This window comes from Natrix helvetica (assembly GCF_964273705.1).
Source record: "Natrix helvetica genome assembly, chromosome: Z".
Lineage (NCBI taxonomy): Eukaryota > Metazoa > Chordata > Lepidosauria > Squamata > Natricidae > Natrix > Natrix helvetica.
Window position 1 is genome coordinate 46,960,292 of NC_138554.1, and position 25,698 is coordinate 46,985,989.

At 38.0% G+C, this 25,698-nt stretch overlaps 1 protein-coding gene across 1 annotated transcript; it reads left to right on the forward strand.

Annotated features, from left to right (window-relative positions):
* Positions 1–3,119: 3,119 nt before the first annotated feature.
* LOC309401774 (keratin, type I cytoskeletal 19-like) lies at positions 3,120–10,218 on the forward strand (the record flags this gene model as incomplete). The annotated part of the gene is made up of 8 exons (XM_081971009.1): positions 3,120–3,611; positions 4,030–4,112; positions 4,890–5,046; positions 5,153–5,314; positions 7,354–7,479; positions 8,082–8,308; positions 9,279–9,397; positions 10,027–10,218. 8 exons carry the CDS (start codon positions 3,120–3,122, stop codon positions 10,038–10,040), a joined length of 1,380 nt encoding a protein of 459 aa, XP_081827135.1. The 3' UTR covers positions 10,041–10,218.
* Positions 10,219–25,698: the final 15,480 nt, after the last annotated feature.

Here is a 25,698-nt window from a genome sequence, read left to right on the forward strand (position 1 = left end):
TGAAATCAATGACATTAATGGAGGATTAATATATTCAATTGCTTTCACTGGGGCTCATTTAAGTATGAGTCACTAAATCAAGATTCAACCACTTTCATTTTTTCCTGATGTATATCTATGAAAATAAGATGGTATCCAAAGCAGTATAGCTGGGGCCAATTGTACAAATGCAGTTTCTATCCTTGAGTTTTATCATGTAAGTAGCAGGAGTATAACTATGTGATAGAGCACTGGGATGATGAGGACCTGATGGGACATACTATTTTGGAAGTAGTTGGTTGCCTTCCACTGTATTTATTTTTAATATTTTTGTTCTCTTGGTTTTTACCTGTCATTTAAGTTATAGTTTTATGGTCTTGTAAGTCCCCCAGAATCATTTTGGCCAGTGAGGTAGGTAGCATATAGATTTAACAAACACACATGCACAAACATAGGAGGAAAGATATATTAATCTATGCTGGCAAAATAATGATGCGAATTCTAAAGTATCTTTTCTAAATAACTAATGTTATTAAAGGTCATAAGCTTTCATCAGAGGCATCTCATGAACATTTATGTATTGTTAATAACAGTAGTTAGAAAATATTTTTAATTCTATTCTCCATCTGCAATGAAGATGAAGGTAGCTTTTAAAAGTTCCCCATGGCTGTCATTTACTTTGCAGAAAATAAAAACAACATTCATGTTATTATTTATGCTTTCTCACCACTCTTAATGAATCTGATATTCATTTTTGGAACAATATTCATCAGGCAGATATGTTGGAAAACTGATCAGCTGCCAGAAATTTTTCCTTGTGACTTTCATGGTCTGCCAATAGGCTCATGAAAAGAATGGGATTTTTAACCCACCAAAACTGAAAACAATAAATGGCAAAGATTTCTATCACTGTCATCATTATCATTCCCATTGAACTGCCAACTTCAAAATAAATAGGATAAGTTTGTTTAGGATCAAAGATGATGAGATAGGGAGAAGATAAGTGAATTTAAATGCAATGTTACATTGGGTGCTTACAATTTGAGATTTTAAAATGATGATTCATTATACCCTAAACTGAAAAATTACACAACAGAATTATTATTCATATTGAAAATTAGCACAGAACTAAAATACCTCTAGCTCAAACAAAAATAGAGGTAGAACTATGAGGTCGTTATCTGAAAATCTTGAGAACTGCAAATATGAATAAGAATGTTCTCCAATGTCACAGCATTAAAGATCTGTACAAGTATTGTGTTTTCATAGCACAAATTATGTGAACTCATATTGACATGTTTTTAGACATCTTTTAAAAATTCTGCCTTACAGTGAGATTTTGCAGGCATTAACTTGCACTGATATTTCAGTTTTAATGGATTGCTTTTATTTTATTTTAAAACTATTTTGATTTTTTCTATTAAATTTTGCTTTGTTTATTGAAATAATGAATTGTTAATTATAGAATGCCTCCTAGAAGAGTGAAATACCACAAACATTGGAAGAATTTTTTTAAAAAGTGGAGGGCACAGAGAAACAAGTGTTGTGCCATGGTGTCATCTGATCACTATCTCGTTGTGACTTGTCCTGGATGACAAGGAACTGAAAAATATAGTAAAAAGCAAGTACTTGCCTGTGATAGAAAATTGAATGCTGAATTTAAGAGGTAAAAAAAGCCCACCTAATCTACCATCTTTTCCTTGGATCAGATGTGGAACCCTCAAAGCTAAAATACATCATTCAAAATCCTTCTAAAATTTGTTAAATTTATTTTGGGGTTATTCATTTAAATTTCTTCTAGAGTCTACAGAAGATCCTATGCCAGACTCTAACCCAATAGCAGTTCTAAAAATGGCAGGTTTTAACCCAATACCTAAATCTGACTGGATAAATATATAGGCTGTTATCCAATTAACTATTTTAACCCATGTAGTTAATTACACATAAAATTAAAACCTGTTTCTTCTAACCATGCTCACTTTCTTTTTACTCATTGGATTGGACGCATATAAGACAGGACATCCTCTATTAGAGGAAGAATGGTTTCCCCAACTATTTTGAAGTTAAAATGGGAGAGAGAAAAGAGAAAGGTTGTTTAGGAGAAAAAAAATAATAAGAGGCAATTCTATACTAGCTTTGTTCTTTTCATAAACACATTCATATTTATAATTAACATTTCACTTTTATTTTTCAGATGTTTGTGATAAAATTGGATTTTTGGTTTCTCTTCAAGCACTCCACCTCTTAAGGGACCTAAAACTGCAGCTCTCTTCAGCAGATGCTCTGCTGAAGCATCAGGACTATTCAGTGCGTATTACAGTTGTGTTATGTTGTCAAGCAAATTTTGTGAATAATTCAGAATGCAGCCTCTCAATATCTTTATAACAGCCATTAAAATTAACCTATTTAAAATATTGATCCCATGGCTCACAGCCAGGGATTCCAATAAAACATACTCCTTACTGTTTTCAAATTAGAGTTATTTCACAATGTCAATTTCTCACTGGATTCAGGTTCAAAACATAAGCATGTACCAGTTTAATAACCAAATGTGTTGGCAGCTTTCAAGATTAGAGACAAAGATTCCTGTTTAATATACCTGGACTTGATTTCAGAGGTGTTATTTGCTTAGCCTTCCAATGAGCCCAAAGAGGAGAAAATTCATAAAGCACTGTAGCAAAATAAAATCAAGATGAAATCAACACAAATGATCCCTAATAACAGTGGAAGATATTTTTGTTGCAGTAGTTTGTAATTATTCCTTTCCCTTGACTATTTTATAGTAATATGATTTTATGACACTTTTCAGTGTGGAGCAAAGAGAATGATTCATTTGATATTGTGGCTGATGTATTTGGGAAAGAAAGGTGCTGACACCTCGCAAAAGCTGAGTGTAGCTGAGATTTCTGAAGGCAAATTTGCCTTCAGAATAATTTTCCTTGGCTAGGGAAAGCCAGATGAGCCAGCCTTATGGAAGAAGAAGTAACACCCTTTTGGCAACACCCACACTGCAGAAAGTATAAATAGATACCTGTGTATATGTGTTAGCATCTGCAGTCTATCTTTGCATCAAGCTGTGCATCTTTGGCTTTATTATTTTTTTTCTGGCTCTTTGATCTTGCTTCTAAAATTTATTTGATATGAGTTGCAGGTCCAAACAGACTATGATGTACACCAAGGGGAGAAACTCCAGTAGTAGCTGTGGTGGAATAAGGGTAGTTTCAGGAATCTCCGGGAGAGGGGCCTCCTCTGTTGTAAGTAGTGTTGGAGGTGGTGTATCTGGGAGGACCTTTTCCAGTGGAGCTTCCTATGGAGGGGCAAGTTGCACTGATGGTGGTTTTGGAGGAAATATGTTAGGGAGCTACTTGTATGGTTCTGGGGGCAGTTTTCGCTTTGGGCAAATTGGTGGTGGCTTTGGCAATGACACTCCCTTGATTTCCTGTGATGAGAAGATGACCATGCAGAATCTCAATGACCGCTTGGCCTCTTACTTGGAGAAAGTGCGACGCCTTGAGGAGGAGAATGCTGAGCTTGAAAGCAGAATTAGGCTATGGTATGACCGACAAGGCCCACCATCTGAGCTAAAGGATTATAGCTCTTATTATCAACAAATCGAAGAGTTAAAGAATCAGGTATGAAATTGTTCTTCTATAATGTACATCTATATTAATAATCATTCTAGCCATAGAATGCCATAGGTTAGGCATTGATGCTTTGGAATTTAATATAGAAATATATGTTATGTTAACTAGGAACAGAATGGCTATTCGAGGAAGGGGATAGTTAGAGTTAGCATTAAGGTTGGGGAGTACTATTTGGGAAATGGTTCTTCACCCAGCTAGAGAGCAACAACCATCAAGGATTTTATGAGTGAAGAAAATCAAGAGCCAAGAGAGGAAAGCATAAAATAAGTTCAGTGTATCCCTTCTGGGTAGGGAACACATGGAGACTAGAAAGTAAAACTAAAGGCTACATTCAAGTACAATGTTGTGACAATTAAGAAGTAATAGGTGGTAAAGTTCAAATAACATTATTCTTTCCCTAATGCAGATTGTTTGTGCCTCCGTGGATAATAGTAAGCTTATCCTGGATATTGATAATAACCGCATGACTGCTGATGACTTCAGGTTGAAGTAAGTCCCCACTTGAATCACATAATAATTACAAAAATTACACAGCTTGGAACTGCACACATACTTTGCCGATACATAATGACATTCTAGGTCAGGGGTGTCAAACTTGATTTCATTGAGGGCCGCATCAGGGTTGTGTTTGCTCACAGGGGGCTCGACTGGGCATAGCCAGGGTGGGCATGGTCAGCTCAATGCCACTTGTGTCGGGGGTGCCTGTAGTAGCACGAGCACTCTGCCAGTGAAAATGGGCTTGCAAGCTCTGTTTTTGGCTGCGATGGCCTCCTACAACCCTCTGCCAGCTAAAATGGAGCTCAGGAGGGCCGCCTGTGGCCCTGGCAAACTCTGTTTTCAATTGTGATAGCCTCCAGCAAACATCTGCCAGCAAAAATTTGATATGTATAAAGACCAGCTAAATACCAGCTGTGATTTCACATTATTGTATTGTATATAAAAATAATTTATTAAATTTGTATGACACATGACTCTGCAATTTTAGCTGGCTCACAACAATCCAACAAGGAAGGTATCAATAAATTTAAAAAATATGGATAAAATATAAAAAACAAAGATAAAACATGAAACAAGTGCCTTTTAAACTTTCCTTTTCCCTAGTGGAATAACTATCAAATATCCACAAATAAGCAGTCCACTCAAGAACAATGCAATGAAGCAAAAGAGGGAATCCTTTGCATACAAATCTATTCCATAAGTATTGATTCTGGCAACAATCCCTATAGATCTAACAGGGCTCCCTTCCCTTTTGTAACTCTGATGCAGGTATGAAACTGAATTGGCTCTTTGCCAAAATGTGGAAGCTGATATCAATGGATTGCGCCAGGTCCTGGATCAACTGACTCTTTGTAGATCTGATTTGGAGGCACAACTTGAATCTCTCCGGGAAGAGCTGTGCTGTATCAAGAAGAACCATGAGGAGGTCAGTTGCCCTTCTCCACATTACTATTATTCTTGGTAGGAGTGAGACTGGAAAAAAAATCCCTATCTTCTGACTGAGATGACATCTTTTTGAACTTCATTTGCAGGAAATTAAGAGTCTGAAGAGTCATACTTGTGGTGAAGTTAGTGTGGAAGTTAACTCTTCCCCAGGTTCAGATCTGAAGAAAGTTCTGGAAGAAATGAGATGTCAGTATGAAACCATGATTGAGAACAACCGCAAAGAAGTTGAGCAGTGGTATGAACGCAAGGTATGTTGCAGGGTGAAATTCAGCAGGTTCTGACAGGTTCTGGAGAATTGGTAGTGTAAATTTTGAGTAGTTCAGAGAACCAGCAAATACCACCTCTGGCTGGCCCCAGAGTAGGGTGGGAATGGAGATTTTGCAATATCCTTCCCCCAGGAGTGGGGAGGGAATCAGATTTTGCAGTATCCTTCCCCTGCCATGCCCACAAAGCCATGCCCACAGAACCGGTAGTAAAAAAAAATGAATTTCACCACTAGTATGTTGTTCCTGATTTCAGTAAAATTTACACAGTCACATTTACACTGTAACAGTTCACAATCTGAGTAGTCAGTCCTAGGGGGAAACCACCACTTGAGGAGGAAGACCGATTTTTATAACATTTACACTTTCTATTTTCAGTGTAATAAACGTACATTTAAGTAATGTCACACATTCATTAGGAAAAAAAAACCTGGACCAAGTAAATTATGTTCAGGATTTTGCTGTTGAGACTTCAACTTCAAGACTATTTGCCCCCCTTTAGTTTTGAATCAAACACCTCTTCATACAGCATATTATAAAAGTCAGATATATGCTTCCCTTCCTTTAAGGGGCAGTGCTGACCTGAGATCTGGCCATTTAGGAACAACAATTTCTCAGCTCTTCCTCCTATTTATATTGTGAAATGGTTTATAGAGGCAATGAGAGAGTATAAGCAAGATAATCCTACTTCACTCATTCTGGGATACTGCACTATTTTGGTCTCTCAACACTCTCCCATTTAGAAGTCCACAATTGTTTTGGTTAACGACTGAACATCATTATACTATTAAAAATATTTTTTTTGGCTTCCAAAGACTGTAGAGGGCAAGGTGATCCCATCAGAAAGAACAGAATCAAAATTTTGAGTGTCTTTTGGGAGTAGTGTTTGTGGGATATTTTCAGCTACTTTCAGAAAACTCCAGTTATGGGTTAAATCATTTAGACCAGAGACTAAATGAATCTATCCTCATGTCTGGTCACTCATCTAGAATGGAAAAAGCCAGACCAGAATACCATGGTTACTTTTGGTGGTGCCTTTTATGTTTAGAGAGGACAACTCTAAGCTGGAAATGAAACATAAATGTAACACATTGTGATAATGGCGATGGAGGGCTGGCCATGTAAAGAACGATCTTCAGAATGCTCCTTATGTAATTACCATGTTTCCCTGAAAATAAGACAGGGTCTTATTTTCTTTTGACCTCTGAAACAAGCACTTGGCTTTATTTTCAGGGAGGTCTTATTATTTTTCAGGTGCAGGAGGCAGTGAGCGTGGTCACTTCATGGCTGCTGCTGTGTTGCAATATTTTCATGGCGGGCTTATTTTCAGGGGAAGGCTTATTTTAGCGCATGCTCTCAAAAGCCCGATTAGGCTTATTATTCGAGGAGGTCTTATTTTCAGGGAAACAGGGTAATAGTGAGATCACAAATATAATATCATGAATAAATAGTGAGATCATAAATATAAGATCATTTATTCACATGAATAAATGAGCGGCTAGCCCTAATGACCTAAAATAAATATGAAAATCCTCCATTTAATTTTCTACTTGCCCGTTTGGCACAGTAGTTAAGGTGCCGGACTCAAAACTTAAAGTCCATACATTGTAGTCTTCCTTAGTCATGAAAGTTTTTTGGGTGATTTGAGCCAGTTATTCTTTCTCAGCTCAATTCATGTCACATGATTGTTGTGGTTGGGAAAATAGCTAATGGGAGCATTTGTGCTGCCATGATTTGAACAAAATAAAATTGGGGTTTCATCACCATCACTATCACTCTCATATCATCCTATTGCCCTTGCTATGAATATAAGTAAGCCTATTTTAATAATTAAAACCTATTATTCCTCAGCATACTTTAACAAATAAGACACTTAGAGCAGGCTCTTATTCTACTCCTTAAAAATATTTCCCCTTACCAATATTTTAATTTTTCAAAGGTTTAAAGTTATCTTGATGTCAATAGTTTCCTCAGTAAAGAATCTGCTTCTCAATTTCCACATCTTATTTTTAATGTCTTTTCAGATGGAAGAAGTGAATCAGGAGGTCTCCATCAGTAGCAAAGAAGTTGAGGATTGCAACAATCAAGTTGTTGACCTAAAACGTCAGCTGCAAACCTTGGAAATAGATTTGCAGGCTCAGCTTTGCTTGGTAAACAGCTCTCTTATTTATACAATAGACTTCAATTTCTGATTTGTCTATTGCATGAACTACTTATTAGCTATAGCAAGTATAAGGTTGATACTGATAGAAAACAGATTTTTAATACTTTCTCTACAGTGTCAAAGATTGCAACTTTAGAAAATTATTATTTTAGGTAAACATGCAGATCTGTAGGGCCAGTTAACTCATGAGACAATTTTACAACATGATGACTATTCCTGGGCCAGCACTAACCAAGGGGACAGTTGAAGGCAATAAAGTACAGGGTAGATACAAGAAACAAGAAAAGAGGTAGACTAAGAATTGGGGAACCTGCAACAAAAGAAATATCAAAAGTAATGGATGGGATAGGGAAGGAAAATATTTCTTGCTACACTGTAAGTTATTCTCCATACCATTTGTATACATGTAATTGCCAATGACTTCTGTAAAGGGCATTTCCTCTCTTCGCATATACAAAAATCAAAGCATTGTTTGTGAAGTACCAGAGATTATCTTTTTCTTTGGAAAAATTCATCTTGTAGGATACATTCTTGAAATTTTTTAACCTCATTTTTCTATTGATAATCTTCACTTTTTAACTTCTTAAGAGGGAATCACTGCAAGACTCTTTGGGTGAGACTGAATGTCGCTACAATACCCACCTGGCTGAAATACAGAACCAGATCTCTTGTGTGGAACAGCAACTGGCAGAGTTGAGGGCAGAGATGGAGTGCCAGAATCGAGAATACAGAGAACTTCTAGATGTCAAGTGTCGTTTGGAACAGGAGATCCAGACCTACCGCTCCCTGTTAGAAGAAGGGCAGCAAGACATTAGGTAGGCAGATCATGGCAATTGTAAACATTTTTAGATGTTCTAATATTTCTTCTTTCCTACTAGCCCTATAACTCTTCTGAGGCAGGATCAGGTGCACTATTACACTAAGGGAAGCAACTGTCTTCAACAGTGAGCATTGGGTGCAACAGTAATTTATTTGAATTTATTTTTATTTTACCTCCAGAGAGGTGCATGAGAGATTTTATTCCTTATGTATTAGACCAATTTCCTGCCTTTTATTTATCATGGACTTTCTGTAGACAGGGGAGCCATTTGTTGCTCTGCAAGGCTAGTTCTGATGAAGATTAACAACTAACTTAAACTGTGAAACATACATCTGCTCATGGTCACATTTTTAAAAGTGTTATTATATAGATCCCTCAAACAAGATGGTTTTTTTTTAATTTTAGGAAGTACAAAATCTCATAAATTGTCAATTTTGAAAATCAATACTACAGGTTCATTATCAAATACATAAGAACTGAATTTTCTGGTATGCTCAATCAGTTTCTTTAGAGGATGAAGATTCCAGTTTATTAGATTAAGTTGCCCTCCCAGTCTATGGCCTTCAGAATCTGCCTCTACATATGCCCAACCCATGAAAAAAAAAACATGGGGCACATTACAATGTCATTATACAACTAAAAAGGAATTAAAATGGAACTGTCCAATGTACACATTAGATACTTCAGAGTTCTGCATTCTTTGGGAATTTGTAGAAGTGTACAGCTGTGAAATGTGTAGCCTGGGAAAAAAGATGCTGGACTAGATAAACTTTTGGGCCAATTTAGTAGATCTCTTCTTTTGTTCATATAAATTCACTCAAGGAATCCGCTGTTCTCATTCTTCTCCTGCCCTGCAATCATATACCATAAAAACAACACAAATAATTTTATTTAATGCTATGAATACATATTTAATAATTCTTTTGATCTCATTCGAGGATATTTCCTTTTTTCCCCCCCAACAGTAGTCCCAGCAGCACCACTTCTGGAGCGGGACATTCCAAACACTCAGGAGGAGTGAGACTCCTCTCTCATTCTTACAGTACCTCTAGTTCAAGCCAGGTCTCCCCGTCGGATCTGAAAGGTAAGGGGGGATCACAGTGTCCCTATATTAAAAATGGGAACTAATCCTTAAAACAAACAAACATTTTGCTATAAATGCAAAATTGAAAAACGAACCTTTCTTCGAAAGACAACGCAAGCTATTTTAGCTAAATTTTGGCCTATTCAAACCTTCTATTGTCCCTACAGATTCTGCAATCATTAATGCAATCATTCTTATTTCATTAATGCTTTTAGACTGATATCCAGACCTATTCCTTTGAGCCCCTGGTTAATGCAGGCATAGATTAACCATTGTGGCTCTGTCCCTCATTTACTGAGATTTATTAAGATTGTTCTGTCCCAAATGTATCTGAACTTGTTCTGAGTGAACATGTAACAGACTTAGCAATGTGTATATACTGATTCCAGTTCCTTGTTTTTACAGCGCATTTATACTTCCAAACTGAACAGATCAATCTAATAAATCAGATTAATATATAATTAATAAACTAGCTTGTATCCCCTGCCATCTTTTGTTTCATAGTTCAGGAAGGATCTTTTACATTATCTCAACATCTTCCATGTTAAGAGGGCAGGCCGTATTTATTAATTTGAGATGTTTTCATTTCTACCCACAACATTTTCTATTTTTTTCTTTCCTTTCTCTAGGATACAGCAGATGAATGAACAATAAGATCTTCAACTAATATAGGCTTCGCAACTCTATTCTATACTGCACACTGGTTTATATCAGTTAGCAAAAGAGGAATCTTCCCTCTAGTTATTGAACACTGTTCATGGCAAATATCCTTCAATGGACTGGCTTTTAAGTAGCAGATTTATCCTCTTCTCAAGTTTAGATATGGCCATTAACTTGTGCACTAATTTCTGTGGTGTTGCTCTTGGACATTCCGCTGAAAATGGGTTTTCAATAAAACTGTGCTTTTAGCAGATGCAAATCAAACCTATGTCTCTGTGTCATGCACTTATAGATAAGAAACTCTGTGTTTGTCCTTTCTAAAACAGATTCCTGTGTAATTGATTATTAAAACGGCAAAACATGATCAATGAAAGTTATCTAAACATTAGAAAATTTGCCAGTATTTGCTATTTATTTCTTCTAGAAGAAAGGAATATTAATTCCTGGATTAATTAATCCTGGATAGCTAGTCTTGGGGCCAGGTAACTGTGAACAGCTTTCGGGGAACCAAATACGTATATATTCCAGGAGGGCTCAGTGGTAATATTTATTTTATGTATTCATTATACAAATTTATACAGACACTCAACTCACACATAAGTGACTCTGAGCAGCTTACAACATTGAAAAATCCACCATGTAATAAAACCCTTAAAATCCCCACACACCACTCAACATGGCAACAACAACACAATCAAATCAGTCACTTCATCAGCTCCATTTTAATGTGTGGTTCTTGGCCTACTGACAAAGCCACGTTTTAAAGGGTTTTTTTGGGAAGGCAAAGAGGAGGTTGTTGACCATATCTTGGGAATGAGAAGGCCCTTTTCTTGTGGGCCTTCCCTAATCGATGGGACCCATAACATGCACTGCCTTCCTGTATTGGTGGGCTAGGTGGATGTAATTGTGGGGGGAGAGAGGTGATCCTTTAAATAGCCTGGCCTATTTTTTAGTTTTAAATTTTATTTACAAACATGTAAAATACACATACACAAAACTTAGACGTACACCACATTTACACAATACAATATGAACAGGAGCTTCCTGTTCTTTCTAATAGCAATTGCCAATCGATATCGCTCACCTTACATTGTTTCCCCTTCTATTATATTTCATTTGTATTTCACCATTCTTAACCCTCTTATCTTACTTCTCTGTCTGCTATATTGGCTGATTACCTCTAGTAAGTTTAAATCACTTGGATACATATATATATGCATTAATTCTCCTTACCTACTATTTTTGGGCTTTGTTGTCTTCCTTCATTGATCCTTGCTTCTTTCCTCCATCACCTATACCATTTATCCCATATCTGGCAGTATTCTGTTTCTTCTTTTCCCTGGATTTCTTTTGTTAATTTGTCCATTTCAGCACAGTCCATAACCTTTCTTATTATTTCATCTTCGCTTGGAATTAATTTGTTTTTCCATTTCTGGGCAAAGGCAATCCTTGCCACTGTAATTATATGTAATATTAAATACTGAATTTCTTTGTTTATATTTCACAGTTATTATTCCTAATAAAAAAACTTCAGTTTTCCATTCTATTTTAACACCTATTACCTCTAGCCACTTTTTGATCCTTTTCCAAATTTTTTTAGCCTCCTCACAGGTCCACCATAAGTGGTAATATGTTCCATGTATTGATTCACATTTCCAGCATTTTGGGGAGGTATTGAGATTTCAGCTAAGCTTCTTGGTGCCAGGTGCCATTTGTAAAACATTTTGTACTGATTTTCCTTGTATGCAACTGATAGTGTCATTTTTAAGTTTGTTCCCCAAATTTTTTCCCATTTATCCTAGTCAATATTATAGCCAAAGTTCTGTGCCCATTTTATCATTTGTTCTTTCACGATTTCCTCTTCCATTTTATGTTTCAGGAGAAATTTATATATTCTCCCTATCATCTTTCTATTCGAGCTATGAATTATTTTATCCAATTTGTGTGGTTCTGTTTCGATGTCATATATTTTAGTATCATTATTGTGTTTAGTTTTGATTTGCAAGTAGGTTAGCCAGTCAACTTTCATGTTTTGTTCTGCCAATTCTTCAATTGTTTTTAAATTTCCCTATCCGTCAATTATGTCTCTGTATCTTAGCATTTTATTCATATCTATAACATTTGGATGGCTCGTCCTTTCTGTCGGTGATAGCCAATTCGGGATTTTCACATAGTGGATTTTTTTGATTTTGAGCCAGTTTTGCAATAACGCTCTTCTAATATTCATTTTGACTGTGGCTATACGTCCAATTAGTGATAGGCTGGCCTTCTTATAAAATATAACACTACTTGTGGCAGATGGTTAGGGCTGACATGTCCATATTTCAGATTTCTCACAGGCTACATTGGATATATTATGGAAAATTTAGCTAGATATTCACATGGAGACCCTGTGTAAAATCCTCAAGACTAGAGAGGTAAACAATTTAAGATTACTGTACCCTGTGCGGCTCTTAGTTAACTTAAGTTTACTTTCAAGATCTATATACTACTATGTATTAATGATTTTTGCTTAGATGTATATTATGAGTATGGAGGGAGGGGGCGCCTACCACACCTCGCAACTGCCAAAATTTGTATACCTTTTCCACTACCTTTTTCCCTGTAAATTTTAAAAAAACCAATAAAACTTTGTTTAAAAAAAAAAAAGATCTCTCTGCCAGGAATCAGAGCTCTGGTAAAGCTCTATTTTTCTGACCCCATTTTTTTCTGCAGTCTGCTGCTTTGAGAAGGAAACAAGTTTCATCAAGCTTTAAAAAGAAAAGAAAAGTGATGCCAGAGAATCAAGAGGTATACCCACCCTGTGGTATAACAAAGGAAAAGCATCCAGCCTTTTCGTCTGCAGTTTCTTCCATCATGTAATCAGAACCTCTCATACAGTCACTTCTGGATTTGGTCCCACACTTAGCTTGTCAACAATGAGTTATTTTTCCATTGATGTTCTCATGAGAGGCTAACCCTTTCTGTTATAAAGCCCAGGTGACTTTAGCTTCTTTATTGATCATTTTGAGGGAATGTCATTCTATATTTTGGTAACATTTCCTCATTCTAATAATTAGAACTGGGAGGTGCTTGGCTGCTTTGATAAAAATACAGGCACTACTTTGTTTTAGGGCTCAACTTCCTACTTTTAAACATTATTCTGGCTATGTAAACAGCATGCCGTCAGAAAGTCATGCAAGAAATCCAAGACCTTGTTGTAGAATAGAAGACGTGGAATAACATTCCACAGGTTACAGGAAATTATATCATTTTTAAATGTTAGAGAAATAATCTTCCTAACAATAATTTTGACAGTGGAATGAGTTACTCAGAGAGGGAGACAATCTCTCCTTTATTGGATATGTTTATGTGAAGGTTAGACAGCTATTTGTGTGGGTTGATTTAATTGGGATTCCTGTACTGTACTCCATCATGGCCTAAATGTCCTTGTCTAGCTTGATGATTCTGCCATCAAGTGAGGAGACTTTAACTGTTGTTTTCATTATTAAATAATTATTGACCTATGGAGATTTACTCAATGCCAATGATGATCAGGTTGTGCTCCAGTTGTTTATTGCACCTATTACTATTGATATGTGCCTTTCCTTTCTTTTGTGACAGTTATACTATTTCTATTTGTGGGTGTTTGTATTTTATTATCATCTCTACTTCCTTCTTTTCTATTCTGCTGTCTCCAGGTATTAATTGTTATTATTTTAATAATTTAATTATTATTTATTAAATGTGGACACTTCCTGATCCCAATAATCCTGAACATTTAGAGATAAAAAATGTTAAAACCAACAACAACAAAAAGCCCCCACAGTGGTAGACAAAAATGTAGAAGGAAGAGGAGAATGGTGACAAAAGTCAAAAGAGAGAAAATCAGATGGGAATGAAAAGAAACAAACCATCAGGGCAGCCTCCATCAGTAACCAAGAAAGAAACCACTCAACACCATTTTTCAGAATTAAGAGTACTTTTACTGGTTATGAGTAGATAGCAGCTAGCAAAGCAAGATCTGAGGCAAAAGCGCCCGTAATCATAGATATCAATATGTGACCCAACTCCCTCCCCCTAGTAACTCCATCCCCCAGTCCAATCCGCACACCCCACAGGTGTCATGTGGGCTGCAGCTTCAAAACCCATCATCAGGTTGGTATGCCGGACGGTTGGCCTTGGCGGCAATTCCACTATCTGCAGCATGCGCAGTAGATGGTGAGAAAACCACTCCCTTCTTCATTCACTCCTGTGCTTAAGCTTCCCCTCCCAAACACCATGTTATTTCCCCCCCTCCCTGTTTCAATGGCAGCCGAAAACAAGCAGCAAAGCAGAGGCTGACACAAACCAACTTAACTTGAATGTGGAGCATCATTCACGTCTGGCAATGAGCCAGGTCTTCAAGGCCCTTCAAAATATCAGGGGGGTGGGATCATCCTGATTTGGGGGAGGATGGCAAAGTGCTTGTTCCAGAAGGAGATGCTGCTGCGGAGAAGGTAAGCTACAGGGATCTGGATATATGACCTTGTTTAATCAAAGGACATTGGAGTTTGTAGACCTTGCCAATATAGTTGGCAATATAGTTGTCCAGTAAACTTAAATCAGACTTTATATTTACAAGTAGTCCTCAACTTACAACCATTCATTTAGTGACTGTTTAAAGTCACAATGATGCTGAAAAAAATGACTAATGACTGTTTTTCACAGGACTGTTGCAGCAGCCCCATGGTCACATGATCAAAATTTGGATGCTTTGCAAGTGGTTCATATTTATGATGAATGCAGTGCAGTGGTGGGTTGGTAACCGATTTACTACCGGTTCACTCATGCTCACGCGTGCGTGCAACACTTCTGCACATGCGCAGAAGTGTCCAGTGGGTTGGCAGAGCCTCCCGCTACAGCCATTACCAGTTCAGCCGAACTGGGCCGTACTGGAAGCAATCCACCTCTGATGCAATGTCCCAGAATCATGTGATCATGTTTTGCTACCTTCTGACAAGCAAAGTCAATAGGGGAGCCAGATTTATTTAACAACCATGTTACTAACTTAACAATTTAACAACTATCTTGGTTAGCAACAGAAATTATTGGAAAATAGGCCTCAACACAGTTAAGTTTTGAGGAATAGTACTTTTTTTTTTGCTGAGAAGTGGGGGGGGGGTTACTTGGCTGTCTGCTGTTTTTGGAAATGTGCTTTCAGTGTCTTCTCTGTCTGGGCCTAGTTAGGATACAGTCATAAAATTGCATTTTATACTTCTGTGAAGGTGAAAGGTGGCTTTCCTCAACCAAGTTCTATTTGTTCTTTGAAGAGATTCGGTGCATTTTTTTTCTGTTCCTGAAGAAAATAAGATACTTTTAGAACATGGAAGGTTATGAATCATTTGGCAGAAACCACAGAGTCTAGCCATAATTGGCATGAAATAGCAATGCCTGAATAGAGGCACAAGCTAATTGTGATATGTGAACTCAGCCATAAGTGAAAGATCTGCTATTAGTAGTTTACATAGCAAGGAAGAATCTGTTCTGAGATGGCATTTCTTTTAAGCATAGCCAAACAACCAATAATTGAAAAAGAGATTTCCTCAACATGTTTAACTAATAGTGTGCTTGCCAGAAATGGATTGATTGGCAATTTATGCTTTCCGAAAAGTTTCTGAGTAAACAGAAGGGAGCCATGGCAGGGAATGAAATGAGCAACCTTAGCGAAAATATCCATTGTCATCAGAAGACATTTAGGCCCTTGATAGATATTAGATTGACATCATAATTAAAGGAAACTCAATTATCCCACCTATAGAGAGAGGAAACTGTATGCAGCTCATTGGTAAGAAGCTGGGTTAGAGCCATTATTATAATTATTAAATGGGTTGTTAATGAGCTTGGTTTATAATTATGGAATTAAATAATCTTTGGCTGTTTATCAGCAACATATTTAAATGCAAATAAGATTGTTTTGGGTGTAGTAATGGATACTGAACTACAATATCCAGTAGCCATATAAGAGAATATTCATCTGCTTATTTTGATACCAAAGTGGTATCCAAAGCCCCTGAACAAAATTAAATAAGGATTTTGGATAAATGCTTAACATCTGCTTTTTCTGTTTTCATCTACTATACATTGCTGCACTTTCTTGACACATCTTAAATATTTGGACTTGTTGCATGGATTATAATCTGCAGAGGGCGCTCATAACTGAATCTTAAATTCACAACCAAATATACAACCTGTTCTGCTTAGAAAATTTGAAAAAGGTACAGAAAGATTTCTAAAGATACATTTGAGAATATATCCTAAGACATTATGTTCTCACAAAACATTGGTCTTTTTTCTCTTAGCTTTTTGTATGTCATTCCTTTATATTTTAATGTAGAAAGATAATACGTGTGTGTATTTGTATGTATGTATGTGTGTTCTCTATATATTCATAGTATTTGAGGAAGAACAAGATACAACTATACCTCCAAAGGTGCAGCTGAAAAAAGTCAAATTAGTCAGCTGTCTACAGATGTCTCTTTAACTTAGTGATTCCTGAGGAATGCAATCTAGAGAGCAATAATTAATAATTAATTATAACTATATATAATTATACAAAATATTTCATCTGCTAGTTTACATATGAGTTCATTAATTAGCTTTTTGCCAGCAGAGCTAAATGTAAAATCTCTAACAACCATAGATTAAAAGGAACACATTTACTGTAAACCTGCGTATGCATGCATTTTAAAAACTATTTTGTCTTCCATTATTAGCTATCTCAATGCTTTTCCTTTGATTGGTTGCAAAACCTGATATGATAAATCTTTACAATCAGGCAAAGGGCCAACAGATTGTTGGCAGTTGTAAAATGCCTTTATGCTATAAATATTACATTGTCTATTGTAAGGTAGGGAATAAAAAACAGTAAATAAAACAAAACAAAATCTAATTAGTCCATGTATTCTTCTTAGTATGACATAGAAGAACTAGTTTGCTACTACAAAACCTGCAATTAATGCAAAATGCACTGATAAACTAGTAATTGCAACTGTTTATCTGGAATATAGGTTGGATATAATCTATACAAATATCAATTATATAGCTATTACATTACTGTATAATATAATTGTAGAATAAGGCAATATATTGCCACTCCTATCCCTGTGATGTTAAAAATGGTTACTGGTGAAATCTTCTTTAACTTTATTTAAAAAAAGAATAAAAGATAAGTCATGCCAGTCTTATCATTTATAAAAACAGAATTTGATAACATATTTCAATCATCCCAAAAGAAAAAAAATATTTCCTTTAAATTGTATGTTGATTTTTGAAATCTTCTGAATCAATGTAGTTACAGCTGAACTCTACGTATTTAAAAATCTCATCTGAATATTGACATATTTTGAGTCTAATTTAGGGGGCTGGAATTTACATTTTGAGTCCTCTGTACCTGGTATTTATAGAATTTCCTTTTAGGGATAAATACATTTTATTTTTTAGAGCTATTTCTTTGTTAGAAGAACATTCAGAACCTGCAATTAGTGCAAAGTGCACTGATACACTAGTAAATGCAACTGTTCATCTAGAACAGTGTTTCTCAACCTTGGCAACTTGAAGATGCCTGGACCTCAACTCCCAGAATTCCCCAGCCAATGGCTGGGGAATTCTGGGAGTTGAAGTCCAGACATCTTCAAATTGCCAAGGTTGAGAAACACTGATCTAGAATCAGGGGTGGTTACTCCCGGTTTGCACCAATATGCCAGAAGGGGTTCATCAAATTTATCATATATTTTAGAATCCATTTGTCCGATGGGACAGTACCAGAACGCTCCCTCCCACCTGCCCCCGCTCACTCGCTCCCCCTGCTCATCTGATCACCGCTCACTCGTTTGCTCTCCCCGCCCATTCTGTCACCACCCGTTTGCTCACTTGCCCCGCCCGTTTCATTGCCACTTGCTGGCTACCCCCACCCGTCCACACCATACTTGCCCCACCCACTGCTAACTGATTGGCTGGCTCACCAATCACCCCGCCTCTAAGAGCCCAATTAAAACCACAGCATGAATGGACCACTTACCTCTTTTCCTGTTTGGCTGTCGCATTGTAGCTTGCTGATCAGATCCTCGCTTCGTTTCGCTTTGCCTTACCTGCTGCTATTGCTGCCTCTTTAAGGTAAGCTACAACTAAAAGCGAGGGGTGGCGGAGCAGTGGGAGCCTACGGTACACGAGCCCAGGGCCTTCACGAAAGCCGCGGGCTCACGTACATTGCACAGCCGAAGTAGGTGGGAGTGTGTGGGTGGCGGTGGCAGCAGGAGCCTATGGTATGTGAGCCTAGGCGCTTCGTGAAGGAAGGCCTTCCTTTGCAAAAGCTGCGAGCTTGCATACACTGTGTGGCTGAAGTAGTTGGGGGTCGGGAGCCTATAGTACGCGAGCCCAGGGCCTTCACATAGGAAGGCCTTGCTTTGTTAAAGCTGCAGGCTTGTGTACAGTGCATGGCTGAAGTAGGTGAGGGTGGGTGGGCGGTGGTGGAGGGATCCTACGGTACGTGAGCCCGGGGCCTTTTGCGAAGGAAGGCCTTCCTTCGCAAAAGCTGCGGGCTCGCATACACTGCGTGGCCAAAGTAGGTGGGGGGTGGGAGGTGGCGGCAGCAGGAGCCTACAGTATGCGAGTCTGGGGCCTTCATGAAGGAAGACCTTCCTTCGCCAAGGCCGCCGCCTCATGTACAACACATGGCCAAAAGTAGGTGGGTGGTGGGTGGTGGTGAAAAGCCAGCTGGAGTGGCCTGCCACAGCTCTGTGCTCCGTGCGAGTCTGGCGATCCTTTGAGGCCTTCGTTCCAGCCTATCCTTGAGCTCTCTTAGACCTCAACCCCCCCCCCCCCCAGTCTCCAGCCTCACCTGGTCAGCCTAACTGACTGAGTTGTCCCTGTGTCCCTCCAGTCCAGCTTACCTGCTGTCTGGTCGCCTGCCTACTCCCTGCCTCCATTGCATCAGAGAACTGCTGGTTCTGCCTGCTGGTAAGTGACCTGGTTTTTTTTCTTTATGCTTTAATGTTTTTTTAAAAGGATATTTTATTTATTGTTTATAGAATATTTTTAAATGGTTTTTTATTTTATTGTTGATAGAATAGTTTTAAATGGTTTTTTTAATTTGTTGTGTCTAAAATATTTTTAAATGGTTTTTAAAAATGTATTGTGTATAGAATATTTTTAAATGGTTTTTAAAAAATTTTTTATAGAATATATTTTAAAAATTGTTTTTAGAGAATGGTTTTTTATTTTTTTCAGAAAATGTTTGTTACAAGAAATGTTATTGCTTTTTGGAAATATTTTATTTGTGATGCAATATGTTGCTTTTAAGTGTGGAGGTTGGTACATGGTTTGCAGTGGTGGGCTGCAAATCCTGCGCACGCCAGTGTTCAAGCACCTACTTAATGCTCCAGCTGCTCCACAGAGTTTTGCACAGGCACTGTATGTACAATGCACCTACACAGAAGCGCAGAAGCCTTTAAACTCTGGTAAGGAGCTCGGGTGGGCAGATGGGCCCTCCAGAGCATCATACCGGAACAATATCCAATGCTCCGGGTTTTCTCCGGTACGCCCACCAGTTATGGTTTGGGAGATTTATGTGTTCCTGTAGTGAATTCACTACAGAAATCGTATGGGATCGTATTCTGCCCCATACATCCCTGCGACCAATCCGCTCGCACAGAGAGGGCCTCCTCCAGGTGCCGTCCACAAGACAGTGTCGGGGGGCGGCGCCTAGGAGTAGAGCCTTCTCTGTGGCGGGCCCAGCCCTGTGGAATGACCTCCCTCCGGATATTAGGAATACCTCTGACCTCCGCTCCTTTCGTATTAAGCTTAAGACCCACCTATTCCAAGCAGCTGGCCTGGCTCAACTTTGATCTAACCATATCGCTCCTGACGGGCTTTTACTGGGTATTTTAATTATATTTAATTATCTAGGGGTTTTTAAATACTGTATTTTAATTGTTTTATTTATCAGCCGACCTCCTCCTTGTGTATTTTTCGGTATATGTCTCTGTTATATGTTTGTTTTGTCCATATTTATTTCATATGTTTCATTGTACGCCGCCCCGAGTCCTTCGGGAGAGGGTGCGGCTAAGAAATAAATATTTATTATTTATTATTATTATTAAATAAATACACAATCTCACAAAGCTGCCTGCCCATAGAAAAGCAGCTCCTTTGAGGCATATAAAATTTATATGTCTCAAAGTGGCTGCTTTTCTATGGGCAAGGCAGGCCAGGTTGGTGCAAGGCAGCTTTGTGAGATTTTGTGTTGAGGTAACTGTGAGGTGGTTGCTTCTTGCAGCAATAACCAAGTGATTCCATGGCTGTTTTCATATGTTGAGTTGTGTGCTGTTTTGTGAGCTCCTGCAGCTTGATGGGTTTTAATGGTTTCTGATTGCCCTGCTTTTGTTTTCCTGTTTTCCTGGGTTAATCTTGGTCCCATGTCTTTTGTCTTTCCTATCCTGGGGTTTAGTTCTGCCAGGAAACAGGAAAAGGGGAGCCAGGTGAGCTATTTGTCTTAATGTGTGTGTTTAAAATTTACCTTTCAGCTGGTGTTTTGTCTGGTGTTTTCTGGTTCTGTGAGCTTCTTGGCACTGTCATTTATAACTTCCCACAATGCCTTGATAGTTTTTATTCCAGTGGCTTTGTCTTTCCTGTCCTTAGGTTTAGGGGAAAAACTGGTTTCATCTGCAGTCTTTTGGGGGAAAACTGCTATTCTTTTGATGTTTTCCTGGTGCTGTCATAGTTTGGGTGTGTATGTGTAATGTCCCGCAGTTATCTACACATTAATAATGATCAAGTACTAATAATATTTCCTTATACGTTTTAGTGACCTTTCCTTACATAATTGGTGTTTTCTTTCATACTTTTAGATTTTTAATTTTTGTTTCTGTTAGGCATTGATAAAACAAACCCCACATGAAAAAATATATTTGAAGCCACCTTGATTTTAATTGTCAGTTTATTCATTCCTGCACATTCTAATATTTATTCATTTTCATATTTTTGTTTTTCAACTGTTGTGCAAACACAATTCCAGCAGCTGCTAACATGTGTAAAATTAAATTTGTATTGTATTCCCTTTGAAATACCCAACAAAATATTTCTGGTTTTAAATCCATATCTTGCTTTACCCTTGCTTCTAATCACTAACTCTTGAATAGCTACTTGATCTATCCTAAGTACTGAACCTAATTCATATATTCCTGTTTTTTGAACTGAGGAATAAATTTCAGAAAAAGAAATCTGTATTGCTCTGTGAATCTACCTATAACATTCATTCTTGATCTAACTTCTTAGATGAAAGACTATATCTTTCCTGTTTGTTGTGGGACATTCTTCCTGAAAAGACTGTACATTGTTGGGTGAACACAGAGGTCCCTTCTGTTACCCATAGTCCTCAGCTTACAACCACAATCGAGTCCAATGTTGTTTTATTTCTTTTGCAGTTAATATTATTTAACAGGATGAAGAGACAACAGAGTATGACCGCTTTCTTCTCCAAAAAACAAAACAGGGGCAATCAGCTGATCAACAACAGTCACCAGCACCAACACCAACACCACCAGAGCCAGCACCAGCACCACCAGCATGACCACTTCCACTACTTGAGGTCAGAGAAAGAAAGTCCATCTTCTCCACTGAAGTGCCACAACTTCCTGACTGCTGGAGTTTGCAGCAATACAGAAACTTCCTGGAGAAGTATGATGGACTGGCAGTATCTGACAAAAAGTTAGGTTGTGAGTACTGTGCAAAACCCATGTTCTCATTAGAGAAAGGTATTCATGTTTCTAGAGAGTGGAAACATTTCCAGGTTGTGCCAGCAGGGTCAACTAAGGATAATCAACAAGCATCGCTCAGAAAAAAATTAAAGGAACATTTTCAATCAAAAGCACACCTTATTTGTTTGGAGAGCAGTAAACAATGGGAGCAGGATTCTTTAACCAAATCCATAGATAACTCAACTGACAAACATTTATCCAGTACTTGCAAAATATTTTTTATTGTTTACAGTCTGGCACAAAGATACAACCCATTCTCAGACATCGAAGCGCAGGTAAATTTGCTAACTACGGTTGGAGTAGATGTGGGAGTTGGCTTGCATTCACGGAGATCTGCTGTGAAAATAGTTGAATTCATTGCAAACAAAATTAAAACCGTGTTTTAATTTTCCGTGTTTTCCAGGATTATTGCAAGGAATCTAAAGGTGTGCCTAATAATCAATGAAGCCTCAACGCTTTCAATGAAAGCAGTTCTGATAGTTTTTGTTACAGTTGAGGATCAAGAATGCCCAGCAACCATTTTCATTGAGCTGTTGGAATTAGAGAAATGGAGACCATATGTTCTGCAGCGATGGGAAGCTTGCGAAAAGTTGGGTTTACCACCGAATATCTGCAGAAGAATTTAATCGCTTTCTGCTCTGATGGTGCCAACGTTATGCTTGGGAGAAAATCTGGAGTCAGCACCAGAATAACTCAAGATTCCCAAACATCGTAATTTGGCACTGCTTGAACCACCGCCTCCAACTTGTGCTGGATGATGCAATAAAAGAAATAAAACAACTCAACCACCTCAAGATCTTCCTTGATAAAACGCACACCACCTTCCAGAAATCCTGCAAGAGCCAGAATGACCTTTTCCAAATCTCTGAAATTGTGAAGATTGGCAGAGTTTTGGGTCCAAGATGGGCTTTCTGTAGTTTAAGGGCAACCATAGCTGTGTGGCATGCTTATCCAGCGCTACATCAGTTTTTTTCTGAGCAATGAAAGATTCCCAGGCATGGCTTTCTGTTTTGAAAATCTAAATATTTTAAAAGATTTGGCCCTCATGATTGATATTCTAAATGAGATTTCTCTTCTGTCAAATGCCCTGCAGGGGAGAAACACAGATATCATCAAGGCCAAAAAATTAGTATTGCAAACAATTAAAACATTTGAAGTGCTTATACAGGGAAAGGGCCCCTATGAAAAAAACTGATGCAGTGCTAGCTACACAAGTCTTCAAAAACATAAATTAAGCTCCAAATCAATGATTTGTTGCCCTTCCTCATGACAAGATTCTGTCAAGCATCATCACCAATTTGAAGAAAAGGCTGATGGATTGTGACTATCTAAAAACAGGTAGCCAATTGCCAGCTGCAAACAAGTTACACTTTATCACATATTTGGAGCTGAATTACTGGAACCTTGAAGATGTAGCCGTTCCATGGGCAGAAGCAGAGGCAGCATTGATTGAATTTGGTGAAATTTTTAATTACAAAATAAATTTGAATGACTACAGAGATTTTTTAGAAAATGTGCTCAAAAATCCGAACAAGTACAAAATTCCTGATGGTATCAGAAAAGCTAGAGATATTGTCAGGACAATTGCTGTCAGTTCAGAAGAGGAGGAAAGGGGGTTCTTAAAAGTGAACCTCATATGTTCAGAGCAAAGAACCCACTTAATTGTCCCAAACATAAGTAATCTGATGATGGTAAGTGTTGTTGGCATGCCTGTTGAGAGATGAGACCCTATTCCTGCAGTGAAAAAGTGGCTCAGAGCACCCCATCACATGGCTGATGATCCGCGAGTAAAGACCAAGAAAACTGCAACTGAGGAGTCTGGAAGCCTAAGAACCATCTGGAAATATCTTCAACCAGAAAACCAATAACACAAGTAAGTACTTGAGAGTATCTCTTTCATTGTGTTATTCTTATGTAAGGTGTAAGTGCATGCAATTAAAGTCTTCCTTTCTGTGTCTCTTCTTTGTGCAGGTTATTGGAGCATGGTGGTGAGGTGGTGGTGCAGAAGACCTGCAAGGCAGTCATCTTCCCTCTGTAAGTAGCAGTTTTATTGCTTTGTGTGCTGGTTTCATCCTAATTCAGTGCATGCAAATTGAAGTTCATTTCTTCTTTGTGCAGGCCATTAACTGGAGCAAGGTGGTCAGTGATGTAGAAGACTGGCAAGGCAGTAATCTTTCTTCTGTAAATATTTGTCTTTATTGCTTTGTGTGCTGGTTACATCCTTACTGTAGTGCATGCAAATTGAAGAGTTCATTTCTGTGTCTCTTCTTTGTGCAGGCCATTCATTGGAGTCAGTGATACTGAAGACTGGCAAGGACAGTCATCTTTCTTCTGTAAGTAGCTCTTTTACTGTTTTATGTACTTATTTTAATCTTATTTAAGAAGTAAGTGCACAAAACAATAAATTTCCTTTTTTATATACTCTTTCTGTAGATCATTCATTGGGGTAAAGAATTCAGTGACATCGTCTTGGCTACTCCCACCAATTCACAAGACTGCCAAGCCACTCCCACCCAGTCACATGGCTGCCAAGCTACTCCCACCAAGTCACATGGCTGGCAAGCCACTCCCACAAAGCAGGCCACACCTACAGAAGAGGTTCTAAAACATTTTGAAACCCACCACTGTCTAGAATGTAGCTTGGATATAATCTATACAAATATGAAATCTTCTGAATCAATGTAATTACAGCTGAACTCTGTATTTTAAAATCTTATCTGAATACAAATATCAATTATATAGCTATTACATTACTGTATAATATAATTGTAGAATAAGGCAATATATTGCCACTCCTATCCCTGTGATGTTAAAAATGGTTACTGGTGAAATCTTCTTTAACTTTATTTAAAAAAAGAATAAAAGATAAGTCATGCCAGTCTTATCATTTATAAAAACAGAATTTGATAACATATTTCAATCATCCCAAAAGAAAAAAAATATTTCCTTTAAATTGTATGTTGATTTTTGAAATCTTCTGAATCAATGTAGTTACAGCTGAACTCTACGTATTTAAAAATCTCATCTGAATATTGACATATTTTGAGTCTAATTTAGGGGGCTGGAATTTATATTTTGAGTCCTTTATATCCAGTATTTATAGAATTTCCTTCTTAGGGATAAGTACATTTTATTTTTTTAGAGTTATTCTACCTTACTAGCCTTTTTTCCCCTTATGAAACAGATTTTAATGTTGTGCAAGTCCATGTGAGTTGCCTGAAGAAAAATCTTGCTTGATTATGTGGGAATAGTTTGACTCTGTTGGACATGAAGAAGTAGAGGGTCCTTGATCCTTTCAGTGCAATTTTCTGAAAATTAGACTCATCTCCCTCCTGAGTGGTGAAAATCAGCAAGACAGTGAATAGCAGGTGGGTCCAGGCAGTCACAAATTTCTCACTGCAGGAGGGTGCATCCCAGGGGTCTTTTAAGGAGGTCCTGACTCTGGCTCTCCTCGACCTCTCAGCAGCCTTCAATAGCATTGACCATGGTGTCCTTTTAGGCCAGTCTTGCAATGGTTTGCCTCGATCCTCCAAGGCTGATCTCAATCAGTATTTATAGAAAAAAATCCAGCCAAAGGCCATTCTTTCAGTGGGATTCCTTTTGTTGGGTGATACAAGGCAAGTGGGAAAAACTGGGGGGAGGCTGCTGGGTTGGGCCACCAACTAAAATCTATTGGACCCACTCGTTGTTTCCACCAGTCTATCCTCTTCTGAATCCCAAGACAGCACAAGGCCTTGGTCAGTACAGGATAACTGCAGTAGTCTGGACAGTAATTGGAGGTGGCTAGAGCCCTAATTTATATGAAAAAATTACTTCCCCTCTGGTGGACATAACTGAGAGCTACCAAAACAGACCTGGAAAATGTCC